Consider the following 23,883-nt stretch of genomic DNA (forward strand, 5'->3'; position numbering starts at 1 on the left):
TGAGATCTGATATAAGGCAGCTTCATTTCCTCTGGCCATAGTTATCCTCTAGATAACTTCTAACATCACACAACAACCCAAAGAAGTGAAGGCGACAAAATGCATGGGGAGTCTGGTACATATTCGCTGTGCTTTGACCTACCCATCCACTGGGTACTAAAGAGTAGTTTCTGCTAAAATTATGATACTGAAATGAATGGTCATGATCCAAAATCAACCAGGCTCAAATGTTGTATAGTTACTGACAGAGCCATACCTATGCTTCCTTGTGCCCTTGGCAAGGAGCTATATCAGCACCCTCACCCACCCCACATGTGCCCTTGGCAAGGAGATGTATTGGTGCCTCTGAAGCCGGGAGAGACCAGAAACTCAAAAAGTTTGCACTTTTTTCACCTTTCACACTCTTCCGGTGTCTTTCTCCATTGCTGCTCTCCTCCTCCTCTCCTCCTCCTCCTCTGTTGGTCCATCTGTCTGAGCATGCAAACAGATGGGGGGGGGGCTCCTAGCCACTCCAAGCCAGAGTGGGGAGGTATGGTTTTTGAGCCATTGGTAGGAGCCAATCTGACCAACTTCTATGTATGCCCATGATGACTGATTGAGGCAAATGCAGACAAGAAGCCCACAGCTGTACAACACCACCCTCAAGTTGTAGACAGATGTATGTATACCTGTGTGAAACGGATATATGTGCAGAAGACAAAGTAAGCTTCCAGGGCTGTATTTATGTGAATGTGGTATACCTCTCTGCAGGCTTCACTATAACATGATCTCTCAGAATTATGTGCTTCTGATTCACATATCACTGAAACAATCTCTCCTTCATTCAAACCAGTGACTATGGATTTGAGCGTCACAGCAATGGCCAGTGCTTGCCTGCATTTTGGTACAACCCATCCTCCTTGTCAAAAGACTGCAGTATTGGTCAGAGTTATCTCAACAGCACTGGGTGAGTTGTTTTCAGATCAGACTTACCAGAATCTAGTTGTTAATATTATTTGTGAATGGTTGTTAAGCTTTCCTCATGCTGTTCATCAGGTCTATTGCAGTGCAAGGCTTCAAATGCGGAGGGGCTTGCCAAGGGATTCTAAGACAGTCTAGCTACCAGTGATGCATATGACCCAGCCTTCCCTGCTGTGCCAGTCTGGAGCTGACACAAAGAAAGTCATATTTATCCTTCCTCTCTGGCTGACATCAGTGCCAGAGCTTTGGAAATGGTGGCATCTCTGCTTCTCCATTTATCCTCATTTTGTGTTAGGTTGTGTAAACACTATACCTTTAAAGCACATGAAAAGCAAACATACACCCCTCAAAGACTTATGGGCACAGTAGTTTTTTTACGAGTTGCTGTCAATTTTAGCTCTGTGAGAGGTAAACTACAATGCCCATAGCTCTTTGAGGGAGAGAATCAGCTTTGAAACTGTTTTTAAGTGTGCACGCAACCTATGCTGTTTTGTGATAAAATTCCTTATTATCAATTGCTGTCAGATTAACATTTAGCGTCATTAATGGTCTTATTTATTTTGGCTGCTTTATTATATCTGTGTGATCTTAATTTGTTGTGAATGGCTATGAGACTTTTTCTGTAAGAAGTGATGAAATAATAACAGTTGCTGTTATTGTTATGATTTGCTTAAACTAATTGGGATATTGTGGTGGTGGTCTTGAAAAAGAGTAAATAGTCTTAAGTAAGCATCTTGCAGTGGTCCTTCCTTACACTGTTGTGTCTGCTTCCCACTTTCAACAGGTATAGGAAGGTTGTATCTAATAACTGCACAGATGGTGTGCGTGAACAGTACACAGCCAAGCCTCAGCAGTGTCCTGGCAAAGCCCCACGAGGACTCCGAGTTGTCACTTCAGATGGCACATTGACATCAGAACAAGGGCACAATGTTACCTTCATGGTGCAGCTGGAGGAGGTATGTTGTCTTTCCCACATTTCCCACTGGGGCTTTTGAGTCTGAATCGTTTAGAAGAAAATGGATAGAAGTGAACAAAATTAATTGGCCAGTGGGATTTAACTGATTAATGGCTTGATAAATATGAGCTGTGTATCTGGGCTACAATAAGCAGGGCTTCGTTAACTTCTGTAACCTTTGCTCACTTCCATTTTTGCCTTTCCCAATTCCTTGAAGGGTAGACCCAAAAGTGAAGTTACCTGGGCAAATATTGCCAAGCAAATGGCAAAGCCAGCATTTAGAGGATATGGAAAATTTACATTTCTGAAACAATGTGTTCTGTCAACTACCATTTGTTACTTAAATGAGGCATGGAGGACACCCAGTCTTGCTTAAGAAGTGCTAATTGTGGATTAGTTTCCATGTTGAAACAGACAGTTTTATTCTTCTTGAATCCCACAACTTAGTGACTTGAAAAGTCAACACCTACTGGTGAAAAGACAACCAAGGGATAATAAAGACCCTGACATCCGTTCTATCAACCATTGAACTCAACATTATCAAATGCAAGTACTCATAGTATAGTTTTATGCTAGGTGCATTGTAAGATAGTAATGTGTGCATTCACAAGGAGTTAAGATGGGGCATTCACTCTGCAGAAATCTAGAGAAAACCTCACCCATCAGTTCCCATCTTTATACATGTTTAAGAAATAGATGCTACAAAACTGACTGCAGCATCTGAATCGAAGCAATTTACACAATATAAGATAGCATATAAGTATAGAGGGTATATTTGTGTTAAGACATGGAAAGTTTTTTGCTACCAAATTTGGCTCAAGACATGTGTGTGTGTGTGTGTGTGTGTGTGTGAGAGAGAGAGAGAGAGAGAGAGAGAGAGAAAGAAATTAAAATTCCTATGCTATAGGTGTCTTAAAAACCATCTCTGCACTGGACTATGGGCTGAAAAATTTGAGTTACAGTAATCTGCATAAAGACCAGAAAAAGCAAATGCTTGAGAATTACATTCTGGAAGACATCCAAGGAGAAACAACAACTGCCTGTTGCAAAACCTGCTTTAAAATATGTTTTAAACATCTGCAAGGATAAAGAGATAACAAGTCATTGCTTAACTGAAAGCTTCCAATTAAATGTCAAGCTTGGGACTAGATTTAAAAACATTTTGATTACATCTCATTGTTTAACATTTTGATTTACATGTAAGGCTCAGCACTTCATAGAAAAAAATCATGCTTGCAGCCACTTGGGTGAGACTGAAATTGATTGTTTGAAGGTGTTGTCCTCATTAAGATGATTAAAATTAGCAGTATCATCTCCTCCCACATTGAAACTCCATGCATGACTTACACGTAATCAAGTTATAATCATATTCTGTAAATGGGCCAGGCTGTTACTTTTGAATCCATAGGTGTAAAGAATTTCAGAGGCTGTGAGAAGAATTCAGGTATAAAATGCAGCTAATTATTTAACACCTTGCTTGTTTATATAGCCATGGGTTAGGCATGTGCATCAGCTCTTTGTATACCCTGAATTACAAGGTGCATTGGGGTAATTCAAGGAAGGTTCTCATTTTACCTCATTAGATTGTTCTATTATCAAGATGCCTTGAGGTGTATCACTTCATTTGCAAGTGACTCTGTTTGGACCCAACTAAGGAAGCCCCACAGAGCTCAAGAGGGAAGGTGATGGAGAGTTGGGGGAGAGGATCTCTTATTCTAATGGATGGGGCTAGCTTTTAATCATAGAGAATTATTTCCTCGGGGCACTCCAATCACGTTGAGTTGATGGAAGGGTTGGAAACTGCTTAGAATCATAGAATCACAGAATTGGAGAGATAAAATGAACCCCAGGGTCATCTAGTCCAACTCTGCAATACAGGAATCTCAACTAAAGCATCCAAGACAGATGGCCATTCAACCTCTGCTTAAATACTTCCAATGAAGGATAGTCCACCACCTCCCAAGGGAGTCCAGTCTACTGTCAAGTAGCTCTTACTATCATAAAGTTTTTCCTGATGTTTAGTTGGAATCTCCTTTCTTGTAACTTGACGTCATTGGTTCGGGTCCTACCCTCTGGAGCACAAGAAAACAAGCTGACTCCATCTTCCATGTGACAACCCTTAGATACTTGAAGATAGCTATCATGGCTCCTCTCAGTCTCCTCTTTTTCAAGGCCAAACATACACAACTTCTTCAACCATTCCTCATAAGGCTTTATTTCAGGACCCTTGATCATTTTTGTCTCCCTTCTCTGCACACATTCTAGTTTGTCAATATCCTTCTTAAATTGTGGTTTTCAGAATGGGACACACTATTCCAGGTGTGGTCTGACTATGGCAGAATAGAGTGGGACTATTACATCCCTTAAGGGACGCGGGTGGCACTGTGGTCTAAACCACTAAGCATCTTGGGCTTGCCGATCAGAAGGTCAGCAGTTTGAATCCCCGCGATGGGGTGAGCTCCTGTTGCTCAGTCCCAGCTGCTGCCAACCTAGCAGTTCGAAATCACGTCAAAAAAAGTGCAAGTAGATAAATAGGTACTGCTCCAGCGGGAAGGTAAACAGCATTTCCGTGCACTGCTCTGGTTTCGGTGTTCCGTTGCACCAGAAGCGGCTTAGTCAAGCTGGCCACATGACCCGGAAAAACTGTCTGAGGACAAACGCCGACTCCCTCGGCCTGTAAAGTGAGATGAGTGCTGCAATCCCAGAGTCGTCTGCTACTGGACTTAACTGTCAGGGGTCCTTTACCTTTATTACTTCCCTTGATCTGGATGCTGTGCTTCTTGTTGAAGCAGCTTTCTCATAGAGAGAGCACAGAACAATTCAGAAACAGATCATTTTTTAAAAAAAGAAATATGCACGGATACAAGCAGCAGCAGGTGGCAGAACAGTACAGGCAGGACTGTGTTGCTGACCTGGCTTCCCAATGCTTCGTAATGCTGGTTACTGAGAGAGAGAGAGGGCAAAGCAGCCACAACAGCAAGAACATCAGATTGTGCCTACTCCATGAAAATCCCCCATTCAACTTGCCCCTCTCTGGATTACTTGCACTGCAGCAATCCAGGGTTTCAGACAGCAGTATTTCCATCAGGCAGAAGATGCCGAGGGATGAACTTGGGGCTTTTTGCACACAAAGCATGTGCTTTTCAGTATTAAGTATTTGGAGAATATTTGATAAATATTCAGGTACTCGGAGAATGTTTGAGCACTAATGGATGCCATAGAGGACCATCTTAAGGAGACTTTGGGGAAGAAATGATTAAGATACACTTAGAATCACAGCTTTGATGCATTGATGTAAAACCTGTGGGAGAAATGTGTTCCCTTTACTGCCTACCTTATTATCTGAGCTCAGCAGAGTCACAAAACTATTCAGTCTAGCACTACATTTGTCACTGTGATGAATGAAGGATGGGAGGGGGGATGACAGATACAGATCAGTCTTTTGTAATTTCATGTACTGTAGAAATCCTCATTATGGGTGTCAGTTACACATACCTAGTGATATTCTATATTTACTGAGTTGCTCTTGTGCAGCTTTCTATCTGTAATTTCCTGGAGACCCTACACTGTGATTTAGTCAGACACCTGATTACAGAAGTGTTCTCAAGCCATTTGGACTTATGCTTTATGTTTGGACTGTGGTATAAGCACATCATGCAGAAATGCACTTCCTATGTATACAATACTGTGAAAGATGTTCTGACCAATTTATGGGATGCAGGGGAAAAAGACCTGTGGGAAGCAACACAGGAACCTAGGAAAGTGCGTTATACCAAGTCAGACTATTGTTTCATCTAGTTCCATATGATTTGACTCTTAGCTGGTTGCCAAGGGTTTCAAGCAGGACTCTGTCCCACTATCTGGAAACAGCAGGTATTGAACCTGGAACCTCTCTTGTATGTAAATCAAGCGCTATACCACTGAACAACAACCTGTCCCCTATGCTGTGGAACTATGAAGTCAACTTTCAACACACTTAGAAATGTTAAGTTTTGGGTGTCTCTTTTTGCCCCTCTTCTTGTTTTTCTTCATTGGCACAGAAAATATCTGTCCTGCTGGTCACACTATTGCATAAAAGCTGCTTGCCCTGAAATACTGAAATTCTTAAATGCCAGCTTTTGAAACATGGCCTTTTAGAAATGTGTTAAATCCTGAACTACAGGTTGTGTATTCAGTTCAGGGACAGGTGGGAGGCATTTTCAGTTCAAAGGATTAAATAATTTTCACAGGAATGAACTGGAAAAAGCAAGGAAATTCATCTTGTGAAAGAGGCACTGGAAGAGTGGCAGCTGTAGGTCTCCTCTAATTAGACTGGAAGGAGGCACCTTTCTCAGCAGGAAGCCATGATGTGAATCAGAAGTCCACGTCCTGCTGAGCTCCAAAGTGATTTTCTGCTCCTCGGACAGCTGTAGACTCAGCATATTCTTTGGCCCACCAAAATTTATTAAAGGGGATTAAAAAGAAGAAGACATATTAGAAATGACTCAGTATCATTTTCTGAGTCCTTTTTATATTATGCCAAGGCTGCTATAACCATGTACACCTTGTGCTGGGAGTAAGTTTCAGTGAACCCTGTGATGCCTACATCCAGTGCTTTTTTTTCTAAAAAAAAAATGTTTAGGGGCACTCTCATTTTGACTTAAGAAAATCACCATTTTATAGTTCAAATCAGGAAAACTAAATACAGTAAATGGACAAAAGTACAAAGATTCACAAAATGTTTAGGGGTATGTATGTATGTATGTATGTATGTATGTATGCAGAAGCGGACTTTCTTTTTCACTGCTGATATCAGCAGTGCAAGGAAAGTTCTTGCTTGTCTGGAGTTGATGCCAGGTGTTTTCTTGAAGGGTGTGAGGGACATAGACAGCAAGCCTGTGCACACTTACCTTGGAATAAGCACAACTGAACACAGTGGGACTTAACTTCCAAATTAAACACGTATGGGTTTATGCCACATGAGATTAAGTTGGGATGTAATAATGGTTTTCCATTATTTAAAATGACATTATGAACAAACATTTCTCTCACAGATATACACACATAAACATTAACATATATGTACACCCAGTCACTTTGTTGTAAAATTCCTAAATGGGATTTTGCATCTTTAGGGTTCTGACTTTTGTGGCATACACAATTTGGACCAGATTCAAGCAGTCCTGTCATTCTGAGAACCATTTTTGAGATATGACTGCATTGCAGAATGTCATCCAGATACTGCAATCCACTAGGAAGTTTAGGCAGAGTAGCATAAATTGTTTCTGTGATTCACCAAAACTCAAATATAGCGGTGTGCCCAAAACAGCTGCCTCCAGTTTGCTATCCCATTCACAGGCAGAAAATTGGGAGCAGCAATTTTGGGAGTCATAATTCAACTCATGTTGTGAACCCCTGAAATGTTTTGGGGAGCAGAGAACAATTGTGTCAGGACTGGCAGTTTCTACTTTTGTGTTCTAATTCACTGATTTTGGCAGAGGCTCTTAAACAGAAAGAAGGCAAGAAGCCCCCTCCCCAGAATAACTTTGCCTACCCTAAAACAATTTCATTCTTCTCCTTTAGTTTTGCCTCAGTGGTTTTGTCAAAATCCCCCCCAACTAATTTTTGCTGAACCAGACATAAGATTTTGACTGATCCCTATAAATGTAGATTCTTACTTGTATGCCTGAATACCTTTCAAGATGGCAAATATTCAAATTGCCCTGGATTCCATATCTATTTTATACTAATTATCCTCCCTACCTCTCTAATTTAGGGTGACATTCAAAGATCAATAATCCGTGTGGATTTTGGAGACGGCAGCGCTGTGTCATACGCCAATCTCAGCTCCACAGAAGATGGGATCAAGCACGTCTATCAGAATGTGGGGATTTTCCGAGTAACAGCGCAGGTGGAAAACAGCCTGGGGGCAGACAGTGCTGTCATGTACTTGCATGTAAATTGTATGTTATTACATTGGTATATGAAATATTTTAAAGATTCTTTCTTTCTTTCTTTCTTTCTTTCTTTCTTTCTTTCTTATACGTTTGTACTATGAAACCTGCTAAGAGAAGGAGTAGTTCACTTTTATATTAACATTTATTCTTTGGGAAGATGGAAGTGAAAGAGAAATGGGTACCAAAAAAATTCAGCAGGACATCTTAATGCTGTGAGGAAATGGCCTCTCAAAATTCCCCACCCTATCCATGAGTAAAGTAACCGAAGACATAATTTCACTGAATTTCTCCAAGGAGGATGAAAATTCTCCACCTTTTTATCCAGGCTGGGGCTCACACTTGTCAGTAGCACAACGTTCCTCAGATTGCCATTTGTTTTTTGTTGCTGCTGCAAGAACTGGCAGTAGCAACTATGTTAGCAGCATGACCACCATTTTGCCTCTTCCGCAGTGCCCCAGACCTAGTATGATTCTTTAGTATAGCAGGAGGAGAGATGGCAACCACTTTGTGCTGTGCTTTCTCAATTTTGATTCCTCATGAAAAATGGGAAAGATTTGTTTATTAATGTATTTATATCCTGCTTCAGGCCTGGCACCAAACAGTGGGGGTTGCTGTCCTCTGGGACTGGTGGGTGAAGGAAAGGGTATGTAACATCAAGTGGAGCCAAAGCTAAGATCACAGTAGGCAGGTCACACTTGAGAGCCAGTGTAGTGTAGTGGTTAACAGCAGTGGACTCGTAATCTGGTGAACCGGGTTCGCTTCCCTGCTCCTCCACATGCAGCTGCTGGGTGACCTTGGGCTAGTCACACTTCTCTGAAGTCTCTCAGCCTCACTCACCTCACAGAGTGTTTGTTGTGGGGGAGGAAGGGAAAGGAGATTGTTAGCCGCTTTGAGACTCCTTAGGGTAGTGATAAAGCAGGATATCAAATCCAAACTCTTCTTCTCTTCTTCTTAACACTGAGGAGCAGTTGATGCATGCAGACAGACCCACACAGAGAGTAGGGGAGGGAGAAGGAGCAAAGGTAGGGTCTGGCGGAGGTGGATGTGTGTGGAGAAGTTGACTGGCTGAAGGGTAGGGAGGAATAGTAAGGTTAGGGGCTGATAGGAAATAGAGTTTGATGGAACAATAGTGGAAGCTTGGGAGGAAGATGAAATAATGAGGTTAGATTGGGGGCAGAGAGAGCAATGTTCTAGACACTGGAAAGAGGCAAAATGAGTGGCACCAGTGTGAGTGCTGTCCATAATCAGGACCTGCAGGACATAGCCGACTTTCCATGATAAGCACACGGTTGTCAGGGGTAGTTATCTCTTCCATTTTGTTTTCAGTCACTCTCCCCATGACAGCCATTTGTGTTTTGCCATGGCACCTCCATGGCAGCCATTTTGTGACGGCTAACCCCCCAGCACTCTCTCAAAATTCAAAAGCTGCCCACTAGCCTAAAAAGGTGGGCAACCCCTGGTCTACTCGAAAGCAGGTCCTACCCAGTTCAGTGGTACTTCTTTATTATTAGTGTGTAGAAGATTGCAGCCTTAGAAAGGAAAAAGGAATGGGAAAGGTAAAAGAAGGAATTGGCTTAGTGGGCTGAAAGGTGCAACAAGACTTTTGATAGGTGGGCATTGCCCTAGGCAACTAAGTCCCTGTGGGCTGTATACTAGTGAGCACAGGGAAGCCTTGCTGCAGAGGTGCCAACTTGTGAGGGAGATGGGGGGACAGGAAGTTGAGCAAGTGCCACCCTCAATTTACATCAGGATGTTGAAGGAGCCAAGAACATGGTGGCAACATGGATTCAGTGGCCAGTGGCTCCTCATCGCCCTCCTCCTCCTGCCACTGCCACTGGCTGGGGGCTTCTCCCCCCCTTCCCCTCCATGGCAGCAGGAGGAGGAGCCACTGAAGCCACAGCACGCTCAGCTCCACGCTGGGCCCTGATTTTGGGGAGTTGCTGCCCCTGCCTTGTTCACATAGTCAGTTTGCTCTCAGAGGATGCGATTTACAGAGTGTGCAAACAGGCCTTTGTTTATACTGGCCCATGAAAGAACTATAACATAATACTAAGCTTTAGTTTGAAGCTGTTGAAAATACCTAAGCTGATATATGCAGTGCTTTTTTCTTTCTTTCGTAAAAAATGTTTGGGGTACTGTAGCACCCTGCTTGTGGTTAACGCTTAGCTGGAATGAAATATTCAACGCAGCAATAGAGAAATTAAAATAATTATTTATTTGTCAGACAAATAAATGAGAGGCACAGTGGTATATGGTTACCAAGCTCTGGCCTGGCTTCCTGCCATTATGGCCAGCCCTTATATTCCCTTAATCCAGCCCCCTTTGCTCCTCCTGTGGCTGCCTCTGTCCAATCAGCCTGGTTGGATTTCCTATTGGCTGATTGCTAGAACCAATCACAAAAGATACACCCATATCCTCCTGTCCTTATATGGAGGACAAAGAGCTATATATTGTTACATCTATAAATGACAAATAAGTAGTAATATATCTTACATGTGTCTCAACAAGGAATCTTAATTACCAGCTCACCTCTTGCCCTCCTTGCCCTATTGCCTTCTAAAACAAATGGTTAATCTTAAATTTTTATCTTAAACATATGTCAAGGATCTTGAGTTTCACATCAACATTGAAAGATCTCCTTCATTTGAAGGTTTCTAAACAAATGTCTGACAGCCATATATCAGGACTGCCCAGATGGCGTCTTCTTGTCTAGCAGGAGGCTGGGCTCAATGGCCCCTGTGGTCTATTCCAACTCTAGGACTCTATGATTCTATGAAATAAGAATCTAACATCTAAATTTGTTACTTTCTAAATCCTTTGCATAGTTACATTTAAGCCAATATATTTAAGCTAATATATTTCATACATTATCATAGGTAACCTTTTAAAAGAATAAAGCTTCTCAAAGTAGAAAGGAAGGAACTCAGTAAAAAAAACAGTTTTTAAAGAAGGCTCTTTAGTTTACACCTCCCCCTTTCACCCTCCTTTCCAGCCTCAAAATAAAATAGGAAGAAGCTTCTTTTTCCCCAGCCAAACCAGTTTCCTAAAAATGCTCTCTTTTTCTGTCAGCTAGATGTTTTTTCTCCCATTTGCCTCTGGCCTTAGAAAATACAGCTCAAGGTTTAAGAGAGGCCCATGGTATCATTTTACTATTTGCCCATTCCTAATTATGTTTATCTCTGCCTTTGTTATCTTCTGTAACATGTAGGGTCAATGTCCTGCTCTTAGTCTGTATTTTCAGCTTTTACGACTTTGAGAATTGTTTTCTGCTATCAATCAAGGGGGGGCCCCTTGTCTTAGGAGAATGGCCAAGGTTTTCTCTGCCTGGCATGAAACTTTTAAAAATCTAAGCCCTCTCTTTAATATACAAGCCCTGATCAAACATTAATAAAATGCAGGCTTATGCCTGATGCCTCAGTACTCTCATTTTGACGCAAGAAAGCCACCATTTTATAGTTCAAATCAGGGGAAATAAATACAGTAAATGGACAAAAGTACTAAGATTCACAAAATGTTTAGGGGTGTGCGTATCCCTGCGTACCCCCCCCCCAAAAAGCACTGCTTTTCAATGCAAAAGTTAAGATTTTATATAAAGAGCAAGCAGCCCATTGAACCTTGATACAAAATTTACAAAGTTCTGTTGGCCAATCTTTACTTAAACAAATTATGTATGTATTTATTTATATGTGAGTTTGTATTTATTTATATAAAGCAGTTCTCAGCATTATGCCACAAAAGCTAAACAAGGATACAGAAATGATTAAGATCAATATTTAAATATCAGCAACCAAACTAACCAAAATCAATATGAAAGGAATGAAATTGCCTTCTCAGCCTCTTATCTCTTCCCATCTTTATGAAAATGCCAGCGGGGTGGGGAGGCCAGGCCTTCTTTGTTTGTAAAGGTCACTGCAAACACACTTGAGTGCTGGTAATATCTCCAGAGAGGCTCTGGGGGTCTCTGATAACACAGGGCCATGCAATCTGCTACAATTTGACAGAAGATGATTCCGCAGGGGCCCATCTTCACTGTGCACTACTTTGTTTGCAAGCTAATGAGGCCACTTGATGGAGCAGCTATTTGCCTATGCAGGCCACAAGCTACAAAGGAAAAGTCGTTGTCTGGGTCATTCCTCTCTGGGAATGGGTTTCCCCACCACATAATTTGATCAACACAGTGTACAGCATTAGAATAGAATGCAAAAAAGTTACTGAGGCTCTCAGCAGGATCACAAGCAGCATAGCTTTTCATATTTTCCTCAGTGTTCCTAGAACCAAATTACTCAGCAGACTGAGTAATTGTGGCTCCCAGCAGTCTAAGGCAAGCAGGTACAGAGAATGGAGGTATTCAGTTATAGGGTAGAAAGGGCTAGTCTGTCCCTAGTGCTCCTGAAAGCTGATTCACATGATCAGTTGCATATGCTTTAAAGGTCAAGAAAGGGCAGTGTCTCTCTGGTTTTAAACTTTATACCTATGGTTAGAATGCTAAACATATATTTAAAAAAATATATATCATGAAAACAAAGGATTATAACAAATAAAATAAACGAATAGTTGCAAGCTGGTGTTCTAATACAAAATTAGTCCAGAAGAATCTACTAAATAAACAAACCAGGAGCATTGTAAATGTAGAGAGACTTTCTGTAAAACCATAACAAGAATGCAGAAGAAATTTGATTCAGTTTGCATTTGAAATCTATCCAATTCCCACTGTGAGAACTGAAACACAGCCATCCTTCAAAATTTGCACTTATCACAATTCTGTGATGCAGTTCTCAAGCCTAGCAATGTTTACAAAAATGCATATATTACAGAAAAATCTGCATAAATGTGAAGCCATTAGTGAAACTAACATAAACATGTATTATATTAGTGAAAATTACTTGCAACAATGTATCCATTGATCAAAATTGTATATGAAACTGTGTCTGCCATCTGTGAGCAGAAACTCACACTAAAAAGCTGGTGGATTTTCATGAGGATTCTTCTCATTATTTTAAACCACACAAATTGCCTGCAAAATGAGGAGAAATGAATTTAAGACTAGAAAAATGAGAAACAGAGAGAACCAAAATGGATTGGTGCTTCTATTTATAACCGTTGCTCATAGACATTAGAGCACATAGGAAGCTGCCTTATACTGGGTCTTTGTAGTAATATTATTATTGTTATTAATTTATTTATACCCCACTCATCCAGCTGGGTTTCCCCAGCCACTCTAGGCGGCTCCCAACAGATTAAAAACAGAATAAAACATCAAACATTAAAAGCTTCCCTAAACAGGGCTGCCTTCAGATGTCAGATAGTTGTTTATTTCCTTGACATCTGATGGGAGGGCGCCACCACTGAGAAGGCCCTCTACCTGGTAAGTATTTCAAGGCAGAGATCTCAGGTGGAGATCTCTCCCATCACCTGCAACCTGATGTGGGATCTTCTACATGCAAGGCATATCAATTCCTCTATATGCAAAGCTCTACCATGGAGCTACAGTTTCCCCTCTGCCCAAAAGAGCTGCACTTGGGACTTGAACCAACAGATGCACGAGAACACACACACTAGAGACGTTTGCCTCCATAGCCTGGATGGTTGTAGGACCAGTAACAGTGACATGCTGGGAATGACAGGGCTAGCTAGCATGTCCCTAGTTTGCTCACTGTATGGGGGGGGGGAGCACACTAATGCCTCATACACAGAGTGAGGAAAACAGGATATACCAGTTCCATGAACATGAATGGTCCTTGTGGAGGCAAACCCTATATTTTTAGGATGGCTTGAAAAGTTTTAAATAACAATTGACCCCAAGATCATAAAAGGTTGTCCAACTCTGCAAGAAAAAGTAATGTGTATTTTTATTGCTCTCAGTATCATGTAGATAGGAGTACAACACCACCTGCTGTTCCAAAGCTGCATTTTCAAAGCTGCATTTTTTTGTTTTCTAACACACTGATTTCAGAAGTTAATCATAATTACCCGCTTTGGTGATTTAAAACACACACACACACACACACACACACACACACACACACACACAAAGCTGCTCGGCTCTCAAAGTAGAATCTATGTTCTACTCATGATTCTTCATAAGTCACTTTTGTGAACTGTTCCTAACGGGGCAGCAGCTGGGTGGGGCAATGTGTTGAGATTCCTGCATTGCTGAGGGTTAGACTAGATCAGTGTTTCCCAACCTTTTTTGGGCAAAGGCACACTTGTTTGATGAAAAAAATCTCGCGGCACACCACCATTACAGCCCCGTGACGTCAGCGCGCAGCGTCACGCCGGGAGGGACGCACGAAAGTGAAAGTTTTCAATTTTTTTCCCTCCCCCTTGCCGGGGGAACCTCCAAGCTTTGGGGGTGGGGGGGGAGGAGGCAGCAAAGCGAGGGACTGAGGGACGGCGGCAGCTGAGGCGGCGGCGGCTGTTGTGGTGGTGGCGGCGATAGCGGGCGGAGGAGGGGGCGGCGGCGGGGCCGAGGTGGGCGGGGGAGGCGGTGGCGGGTGGAGCAGGAGGGCGGCCGAGGCCGGTGAGGGAGTAGGGTTGCCCGGGGCTTGAGGAGCCGTCGCCGGGAGTTGCTGCTGCTGTTGTTGCTGCTGCTGCCCGGACATGCCGGCCTCCTCCTCGTCCGCTGTCTCGCGCTCCTCCCTTTTGCACGCGCTGCCCCGCCGCCGCCCCATTGGCTTGGTCCTGTCAGCTGATCCTGTGTTATTTCCTGTGTGTGTGTGTGAGGGGAGAATGGAGAGAGAAACCTCGGCACCACTACCGCGGAGCCGCCCCCGGCTCGACGCGGATCCTCGCCGCCGCCGCCTCTCACCGCCCGACTCGCCCGCCTCCCTCCCACGGCACACCAGCCAGCGTCTCACGGCACACTAGTGTGCCGCGGAACACCGGTTGGGAAACACTGGACTAGATGACCCTCGTTGTCCCTCCCAACTCTATTTTTCTATGATTCTGCAATATTCAGAATGTGCCTGCTTCAATTAGAACTAAATGGCTGAGTTTGTTCAGCCTATTACATTGGATGAAACCAAAATACTGGCTGTTAACCAGAGTACTCAAGGCCAAGTTTGGATAATTAATTAATAATAGCTTAATAAATATTTGATTCCATTGCACAAACACAGATTGCTCTGACTGCATGTAATGAAAGAGGTCTCCTGGTTAGGCCAATATTGTATCTATCTGGCATAACACATATTACATCTGGTGAACAACTTTTCAAATTTCCAGTTCAGATATCCATTTTCCATTATGTGCACTTATTGCAGGAAACTTGGCCTCACATGTGGAGCGTCCCCACCCCTCTTCTTAAGTGAAAATGTGTGTAACAAACAATCTACATGTACTGCCACTTCCAAGAAACATTCCATGCATGTACAATATAATTAATATAATCAAACATTAAGCAGGCTTGTATAATAGTATAGAGATGATTACACCAGTTAGGTGAGGAGACCCGAATCCAGTTAAGTAACACTCAGGGCAGACATATTGAAATCAATGGACATGATGAACTAAAGTCCATTGATTTTGATACGTGAGTATGGCTTACTGTAGTTGGAAATACAACCCTGAATATCCAACATTCTTAACAGATGTTGCCATTTTGCACATTAGAGCTTTAATAAAAAGGTTTCTAATGAAGATAGGAAGTGACACCAATATATTGTTGCTGCTTCATTTTGTTCAGCTCCTAAAAGTTCAGAAGACAGAACTGGTCCCCATCTCCCAACTCTACTGCCATGAATTTTCATGTATAATGCTAGTAAGCAGAACCTAGATAGTTAAAAGAGAGTAGTAATGGGTAGGGATGGGGGAGAAATTCATTTCAGTTTGCATCTGAAGCCAAATCTATCAAATTTGTATTTTTTTTAAAAAAAAAACAGTATGTGAACAAAAACACAAGCATCTTTTAAAATTTGCACTTGTCTAAATGTTGCAATGCGCCTAATGCAGCCAAACATTGCTCACAAAAATGCATCTATTAGGAGGAAATATGTGTAAAATGAATACATACATGAAAATAACATGCTAATATGCATTATATTAGAAGCAATTGCTTGCAAAAATGTGTGCTTTAATCAAAACTGCATGCAAAAGGTATCAGGAGAAATTCACTCTGAAAGGTTGAAGAATTTCCATGAAATTGCTTAAGAAATGTGGAGAACTGATTTTAGACTGAAAAAATGAGTAATTAAGAGAGAACCTAAATTGACAGATCGTTCCATCCCTAGTCATGGGTAGCTTGTGGTCATTTCCTCCTCATTGTATTGTGTGAACACCTACAAGTAGTCACATTTCTAAAGATAGGATAAAGCAGCAGCTGTCCATCATTCCCACCAGTACCAAGAGAGACCTTTTCTCTTGAAGCTATGCAAAGGTGTAGTTTTGGTGGGATCCCAGTGCCATGTCCAGATAAGTCCTGACATGAACAAAAGTCAAGAGGTATAAAAAAAATCCACACTGGGTTCCTCGGTAAGATGTAGATTGAATAACAATAATGGAAAGAAATCAAATTTCATTGGGAGCGTAGGAAGCTACCTAATACTGAGTCCCACCATCAGCCCATATAGCTCAGCATTGTCTCTACAATGACTGCTGGTGACTTTCCTGGGTTTCAGGCTGGGGTATTCCCAGTCCTACCTAGAGATGCCAGGGTTTGAACCTGGGATTTTCTGCATCCAAAATGTTCCATCTCATTTGGATTGGTTCTGCATGTTTGCTTGTTTTAATTTGATTTTTTAATTTGTATTTTTTTATTATTATAACCTGCCCTGTGACCTTATGGTGAAAGGCGTGTAAGGAATCTTAGAAGGAAATAAGTGCTCCACCACTGAGCTACAGCCTTTCTCTTAATTGTGTTGTAGGGTGCTACACCTTCGTCCGTATTGTGTATGGATATTTTGTAATAGAAATAAAGGGATGTGGTAATAAGCCTCAACCTTGAGAATGCTTGCAGGAAAACAACAGCTATGATACCATTCCACCACTCAAAATATAGCCTATGTGGGGAGAAGACTCTTACCTTGTTATACTTGGTGGGAAAACTTGTTTTCTCTGGGTATTGTTGCATTTCTTTCCTTTCCTCCTTCTCTTTATTTTCAAAATAAATTGTTCCAAATGAGAGACAGAGGGCAGTAGGGCCAAGTATAAATCTATTCTTTCCCTGATATTTTGCAAATTCTCTTTGCATAAAAAAAGGAGACTAGATTTGTGAAGAAGTTATGAAATACTTTGGAACGGATCCTTGCTAGAAATAGATATTTCTGCTGTTGACCTACAACACTCTTCCTATCAATCTGTAAGGGGCCCCCGCCCCCCGTTAATGCAATATATTCCCAAGAAAAAGCAACACCCCTGTATTAACTCAGCCAATTACCACTTAATGTCTCCTGAGGATATGGCCATCTATATTTGTTTGGTTGGCTTCTGCATAGCAAAGATTTTGCTCATTATCTTTACCATTTGCAAGTTGCTCCTCTGAAATCTTTATCCAGAATTGTCATAGTGCCACTTCTCCCAGATACAGTTGGTTTATAATTAGAATCAAATAATTAAATTTAATTATCCAGATCCAAACAATTCAATAAGCAATCGTGTCAGTACACATATCTTGTGTTTCTGATCATTCAGAACACCAGATAAATGTACGGTGATAGTTTGCCTAAGCTGCATTTGGAGTTTGGGGGCTTGAGTCCATGTTGCACATTGGATTGTTTGCAGGTATATGTTTTAAAACAAGCAGACTATTACTTGCTGAAGCACTTAGGTCTGAGTGAAAAGGTGGTCTATTTGTCACAGTGCAACAAAAGTTACAGCTCTCATATTCAGTTGGGTAGCACCCATGCATGGTCTGATGCTAAGGGGTTTTAAAGCCGTGCTTACCGGGACGCTATAACAGGTTGTGGTGAAATTGGGGGTCTTCTGTAAAATAGTACTTGTTTTGCTAATATGCTTTGGACTGTCATAGTGAAAGCAATCTGTGTGTAGAAAGGACAGTTTTTATTTGCTGCTGACATCCGATAATGTCCTTTTCATCCTAATTAGCCACTTTTAATCCTATAAATTGCCCATGCAATGTGTTATTGAGAAAAGAACACTCACAAAATCTGGAGAACTGCACTCCTTTGGGTGTGGGCTTGTGTTTGAGATTGATAATCAGAAAGCATAACACTGCAAGCTGCCTTAGCATTCCCAACCTAATCATAGACTGTGCTACAGCATCCACAAAACCTGATATGCACCTGTAATCTGGTAAATGTGGTGGGGAAAAAATAGCATGGCCTGACAAGGTCAAACTCCATCAGCATTCTTCAGCTCACCTTAAGGATAGCTATACTGAGCAGGGTTGTTCTACATATGGCAACGTTCCTGCATGAAAGTCACTTCTGGGTTAGAGTGTGAATCCCATCTCTACTGCGTTGTGTATAATTATCTTCTATGTATACTAAAAGCACTATGTATACACAGCACTAGGAAGCTGTGACTGACCATGGCTTCCCAGAGTCAGTGAATAAATAATATGGAGGCTGTGGAAGCCTTATAACTGAGTCTTATATTTATTTCCTCAGAAATAAATCCCACTGGGGCTTCCTCTCAAATAAGTTCACACAGGATGGCAACCGGTGTTGAAATAAGAATTTGTGGGAAGTAGTCTGGAGCCCTTATTGAAACCAAGGGTGGGGTCAAAGACAATCATAGAGTGTTAATGCATAAAACTAGACTCATCTACACTTTTCCGCATTCTCTCTTGTTTCCAGGTCCTTTGGAACATGTCCATTTATCGTTGCCCTTTGTGACAACAAAGAACAAAGAAGTTAATGCCACGGCAGTCCTGTGGCCCAGTCAAGTTGGAACACTGACTTATATCTGGTGGTTTGGAAATAACACCGAGGTTTGTATTTCATGGAGATAAATTAATTGTTAAATTGTGACATAATAACATTATCACGGGGCTTGTGATTTCTCTCAGGGAACAGCTTACAGGGCCCTGCAAATCACAGAGAGCAACTCTCAGCACTTTTATGTTGCAAATCAGCTTTTTTTTTTAACTTGCTTAACTGTCTCTGTTTAGGCCTAATTTGCATCTTATGCAAATCATTAATCCCCCATTGGACACGGCTGAAGAGATCAAACTGAGAAAACTGCAGAGTGACAGATTATCAAAGATTCCAAGATTTGGGGCTTTTTTCCTTTCCTTATGTAAAATGCAAGCTTTTTTTTTTTTAAACTCATGTTACATACCCGGACTTCAGAGATAAAGTTCTGAGTTCAGCTGATGATGTCTCTGCACTGCTCCAGGGTTTGAAACCGTATTTTACAGTGTGTTGTGCTCTGTAGCACTAGTAAAAAGGAATGTTTGCCGAGAGTCCCAACTCCTACTCTTTTCATAATGCTAAGCCTATACGAAGTTCTCATTTGTGCTGCTAAGCTGCAAGAATGCCTCATTACCACATTCCAAGAGAAGTGAAATGACATGTAGTACATTTCCCTGCCTACGGACAGTAGTTAGCATAAAACAGTATGCCAAAATAACCCACTACCCACCCTCATTTGTTCACTGGGGGGAGAAAAATCTTTAATCGGTGCCTGATAAATTGTGTTGCTAGACTCTAAGGCTACTTTGAATTTCAATAGGAAGTTAGGAGAGCTCACGCTAGCAGGAGGTAGTTGACAGGGCGGTGGGGCAGCGACATTCAACTAACCTCCCAAAAGTTTAGTCCCGGCTGTTTAGGGTGGTGGCAACTGCTAGCATGACTGAAGAATTTTTCATATATCCAGGGGGTCAGTTCAGGTGTAACACAGATATGCAGTGTGTTTCCCTTATCTCAGTTTCCTTTATATACTACACCTCTTGCCACATAAATGGCTGTAAATTTTAAGTCTGCCGCCTTTTTGCCTGCTCTTATTTGTCGGACTATTTAACCCACCCTGGGTTCGCCCAATGAAGGGCGAGCTACAAAATATACTTAATAAATACTAATAAATAAGTCGTGGTGACAAGAGGGAGACTTGCACTGCATAAATTTCCCTTTGTGAAATTAGGCCAGTCTATGAAACTGCCTGCTAGTTCCAGTTCCCTTGCTTGATACTGCATATCTGATGCTTTGTCTCTGGTGCAAGGCAAGATATATAGGCTCAAATGAGGTATCTGATACAAGCTGTTACCAGTGGGATTGGGAACTGTCACATCTTGGTGGTGCTACGGAGTGGCCATTGTGCTGCTTTCTTTTGGATACCATTGCAATGGCAACAGCTGGGTAGCGGTGCTTAAACATGGAGTGGAAATGGTGCAAGAAACCAGGAGTAGGTCTCTAAGATGAAAGAGAGAGTAAAGGAAACTCAAGTATTAAGAGGACAGTAGCTACTACAGAATCCCCTGCATTAATGCAACTAAGTTACACGTTTTATTAGTGGCTGCTGCTAGCACAATAGTATCTCAAAAAGCAAAGTAGTTTGTATTGTGTCAAGCTCTAATACTTGGTGGCCAATACAGTATCTCGTGAGCCAAAGGACTTCGGTTGTATAAGTGGGGTAGTTGATGTAGCAAGGACATTGTTGCGGGGAACCATGGCAGTTCTCAGTTGGTAGGTGGCAAACATAACGCACCATTCTAATAAATTCACTTATAGAATATGATTTAAGATGTAAGATGAATTGTTAATACTTTGAGCAAAGATGGGTAGGCTCAGGCTTGGGAGCCCAAGGCGGCCCTTCTGGTCTTTCTTTATGGCCCTTGGGACGCCCACTACAGAATGCAGCCCTAAGGCTGCAAAAGGTTTCCCATTACATTTTAGGGTGACATATGAAAGGGTAATCCATTTGTGTCTTTTTTGCTTTTGCTATTTGTTTATTTTTTCCCTTGAAATAATGTAACAACAACAACAATTTATTATTTATACCCTGCCCATCTGGCTGGGTTTCCCCAGCTACTCTGGGCGGCTTCCAACATAATATTAAAATACAATAGTCCGTCAATCATTAAAAGCTTCCCTAAACAGGGCTGCCTTCAGATGTCTTCTAAAAGTCTGGTAGTTGTTTTTCTCTTTGACATCTGGTGGGAGGGCATTCCACAGGGTGGGTGCCACTACTGAGAAGGCCCTTTGCCTGGTTCCCTGTAACTTGGCTTCTCGCAGTGAAGGAACTGCCAGAAGGCCCTCAGCAGTGGACCTCAGTGTCCAGGCAGAATGATGGGGGTGGAGATGCTCCTTCAGGTCTTCTCCCTCTTTTCTGTTCCAACTTTTACATTCCCTTATATTTTTCTCTTTGTTCATGCCACCTGCGAGGATACATTCCTCATGCTTGTATCCAGGATCTTATTGCATAAACCTTGAATTATTTGTCCCTGATTGAAAGCCAGAAATCTGCAGCACTTTTGCCACCAGCTGAACTGATTGTTCTTACGCACTTTTGCAGAGGCTTCATTAACTCTTATTTTTATATCCATTCACATCCAGTGATAATCTTGACCTGTACTGCCCTTTGATAAGATGGAAATACACATTATCTTTGTCTCTATGTTACTGTGAGGATAGGTAATAAAAGGATCCTCATGTAAAATAACTTCATGCATGTGTTAGGGGCTGCAGTGTTAAGGGTTATTTTTCTCAAGATCAGCAACAATACCAAAATCTGTCCCCGTCATAACCACTGATATCTAAAATGGTTCAGTGGAAGAGATTCCTTCTCATATTTTGAAATATGAGAATTGGCTGGTTATTTTGGGAGGCATTTGTCCACCTGTATGCTGACTGTCTTGAGTCACCTGAGTTAAAAGTCTTATTTCCAGCTCATCTGTTTTCTTCTTGCTGTACCCTGTGGTCTGGATTGTGTTGAGGGTGTTCAAATGGATAAGACTGCCAATCGATGTTCCACTTATCCTTCCTCAAATTGGAGCTTCTAGGAATCCTGGTGTTTGGGTGGGTGTGGCTATTTATTTATTTTGTTGCTCAATATCTCCATGGTTCCCTTCTTCAGGCCAACAATCCTGGGCATCCTTAATCCAAGTGTATTTTCAGCAGCAGTTTAAGAGAAGGGTCCTTGGCCAGACTCTCTATGCAACTGAAAATAAGGCAAGACAGAGCATTAAGTACCTTCCCTGCTTTCTTCTTTTACCTTTGCAGCCACTGATCACCCTGGAAGGGAGCATTGCATTTACATTCTCCACCGAAGGGATGAACACTATCACAGTGCAGGTTTCTGCAGGAAATGCCATTCTGCAAGACACCAAGATGATTGCAGTGTATGGTGAGCCCTATCTTGTTCATTGTTATTGATTCATTTCTCAGACTACTGCAGCGGTTGTCCTACACACACCCCACACACGTTACTCAGAGAAGAAGGAAACTAAGGACACAGACAAGATAACAGCTTTCAAGGGGAATTGTATCTGTAAGATCAAGTTGTCAAGAAGGGCAGCTGCGAAGGTTTGATGCTCTTACATTTTGTGGAGTTCTGCATAGCTGCAAGGACCCAAATTAAAGAACATCCATGAAGTTCAGGACTGCATATAATTTTATTTTATTTTATTTTTTGCACTCACGCCCACATCAAAACACATCTGGGAAACACATCTCCCAAACCTCTATTGTTCTGTATCTGTAGTGGCAGCACATGCTCAGTTCAAGCGCTGAAGCCTAATGCCACCCTAACGTTCATTGCACCTGTGGTCCTATGCCTACACTTACCATACTTAGTTGTCTCTCAACACACTGGACATAAATCTGGTTGAAAAGAGACACATACTATGCAGTGTGCAAAATAGAGTGTGAACTGACACAATAGAGTTGGTCTCTCACTTTAGTGGAACAGCACTCAACACCTTTGGCAAATTGCAGAAGGGTAAAGAGTAGCATGGATAAGAGATGTTGTTGGGGTATTAGGGGTAGGGGGTGGGGCTTAAAGATTTCCATATATTTTCCCTCATGTGCAAACTAAAAAATACTTTCTGCCAAAATGCACTTACCATTTGCATTTCCCCCATTTGATGTTCCCAAGGTTGTTTTGGTGAAAAAAAATCCAAGTTGTAAAATGTAAATGTAATGCTCAGAGCTCCTGCAAAACTAACTTGCATAGAATACCCAATTCTTGTGTTTCAAATGCTGAGCTCAGTATAACACTTCTCCTAAATCCCCAGTCTCGGTTCCCCTGCTGTTTAGCACTTTAAAATAATTGGCTTGCAGCCTCTCTTATTTTGAGGGATGTTTTGGAGTGTTTCATTTGTATCCTTTCAAAAGACAAACACCCTAATTGCTATGTAAGATGCCGGCATTTTGGGGAGATACAGAAAGGGAGGAGGGAATCAAAGCAATTAATGCAAATGAGGGCTCTGCCTGATGGAATGCAGGTTCCGTCCCCTGGTTTATGGACCATTAACACTTAATGAGCTGATTGCCAATAAGGCTCCAGACTTACCTGCATTAACAGTTTACTCCGTGTCAAAGCAAAGTTAAAGTTGATTTAATTAGAAGCAGACCTGAAGTATCACTTCAGAACCAGCTCAGGAGACCCTGGATGTTGTTTGGGTTTACAGGAATGGGGCAAAGCACAGCTATAACATAATAATGTAAAATTGTACAAAGACAAGACATCCCACGACTGATTCATACACCTACCATTGCCCCAGCATCTCCCTCTCTCTTTTTAGGCTACATTGTGGTTAGCTGAATTTTTCCAATTTTTCCATAAACCTTTCAAGTGCCATTTAAATTCCCTGTAAAATAGATGGCTACACAGACTGGTAGATGGTTACACGGGTAGACAGATGCACAGATAGATAGATATACAGATGGGGGGGGAAGCTTCACTATACCCTCAGTGTAATAATAATAATAATAATAATATTCTAGGTTCCTCTGCCCCCATCCCTTTCCATCCTTCCTGCTACACCAGTGCATCATCATAAATAATGTTGTTCTGATTGAACAATTGGTAGATCTAATTCTAAACAGTTATTTGCTGGCACAGCCGAGTGATAGGATCAGAATGTTAATCAAGCTGTGTTGTCCAATATGCACATCAATCTAATTGATTAGAAAG

General features: G+C 41.8%; 1 protein-coding gene across 8 annotated transcripts in view; it reads left to right on the forward strand.

Moving 5' to 3' along the window:
- Positions 1–23,883, forward strand: part of SORCS1 (sortilin related VPS10 domain containing receptor 1) — a 413,218-nt gene that overhangs the window by 306,887 nt on the left and 82,448 nt on the right. For all 8 annotated transcript variants that reach the window (XM_083504744.1, XM_083504743.1, XM_083504746.1 and 5 more), the window contains exons 17-21: positions 833–946; positions 1,745–1,916; positions 7,671–7,857; positions 18,606–18,739; positions 21,969–22,092. In XM_083504744.1, the coding sequence (XP_083360870.1) occupies positions 833–946; positions 1,745–1,916; positions 7,671–7,857; positions 18,606–18,739; positions 21,969–22,092 (731 nt within the window). The remainder of the gene's footprint in view (positions 1–832; positions 947–1,744; positions 1,917–7,670; positions 7,858–18,605; positions 18,740–21,968; positions 22,093–23,883) is intronic.

This window comes from Podarcis liolepis (assembly GCF_965112155.1).
Source record: "Podarcis liolepis genome assembly, chromosome: 5".
Taxonomy (NCBI): domain Eukaryota; kingdom Metazoa; phylum Chordata; class Lepidosauria; order Squamata; family Lacertidae; genus Podarcis; species Podarcis liolepis.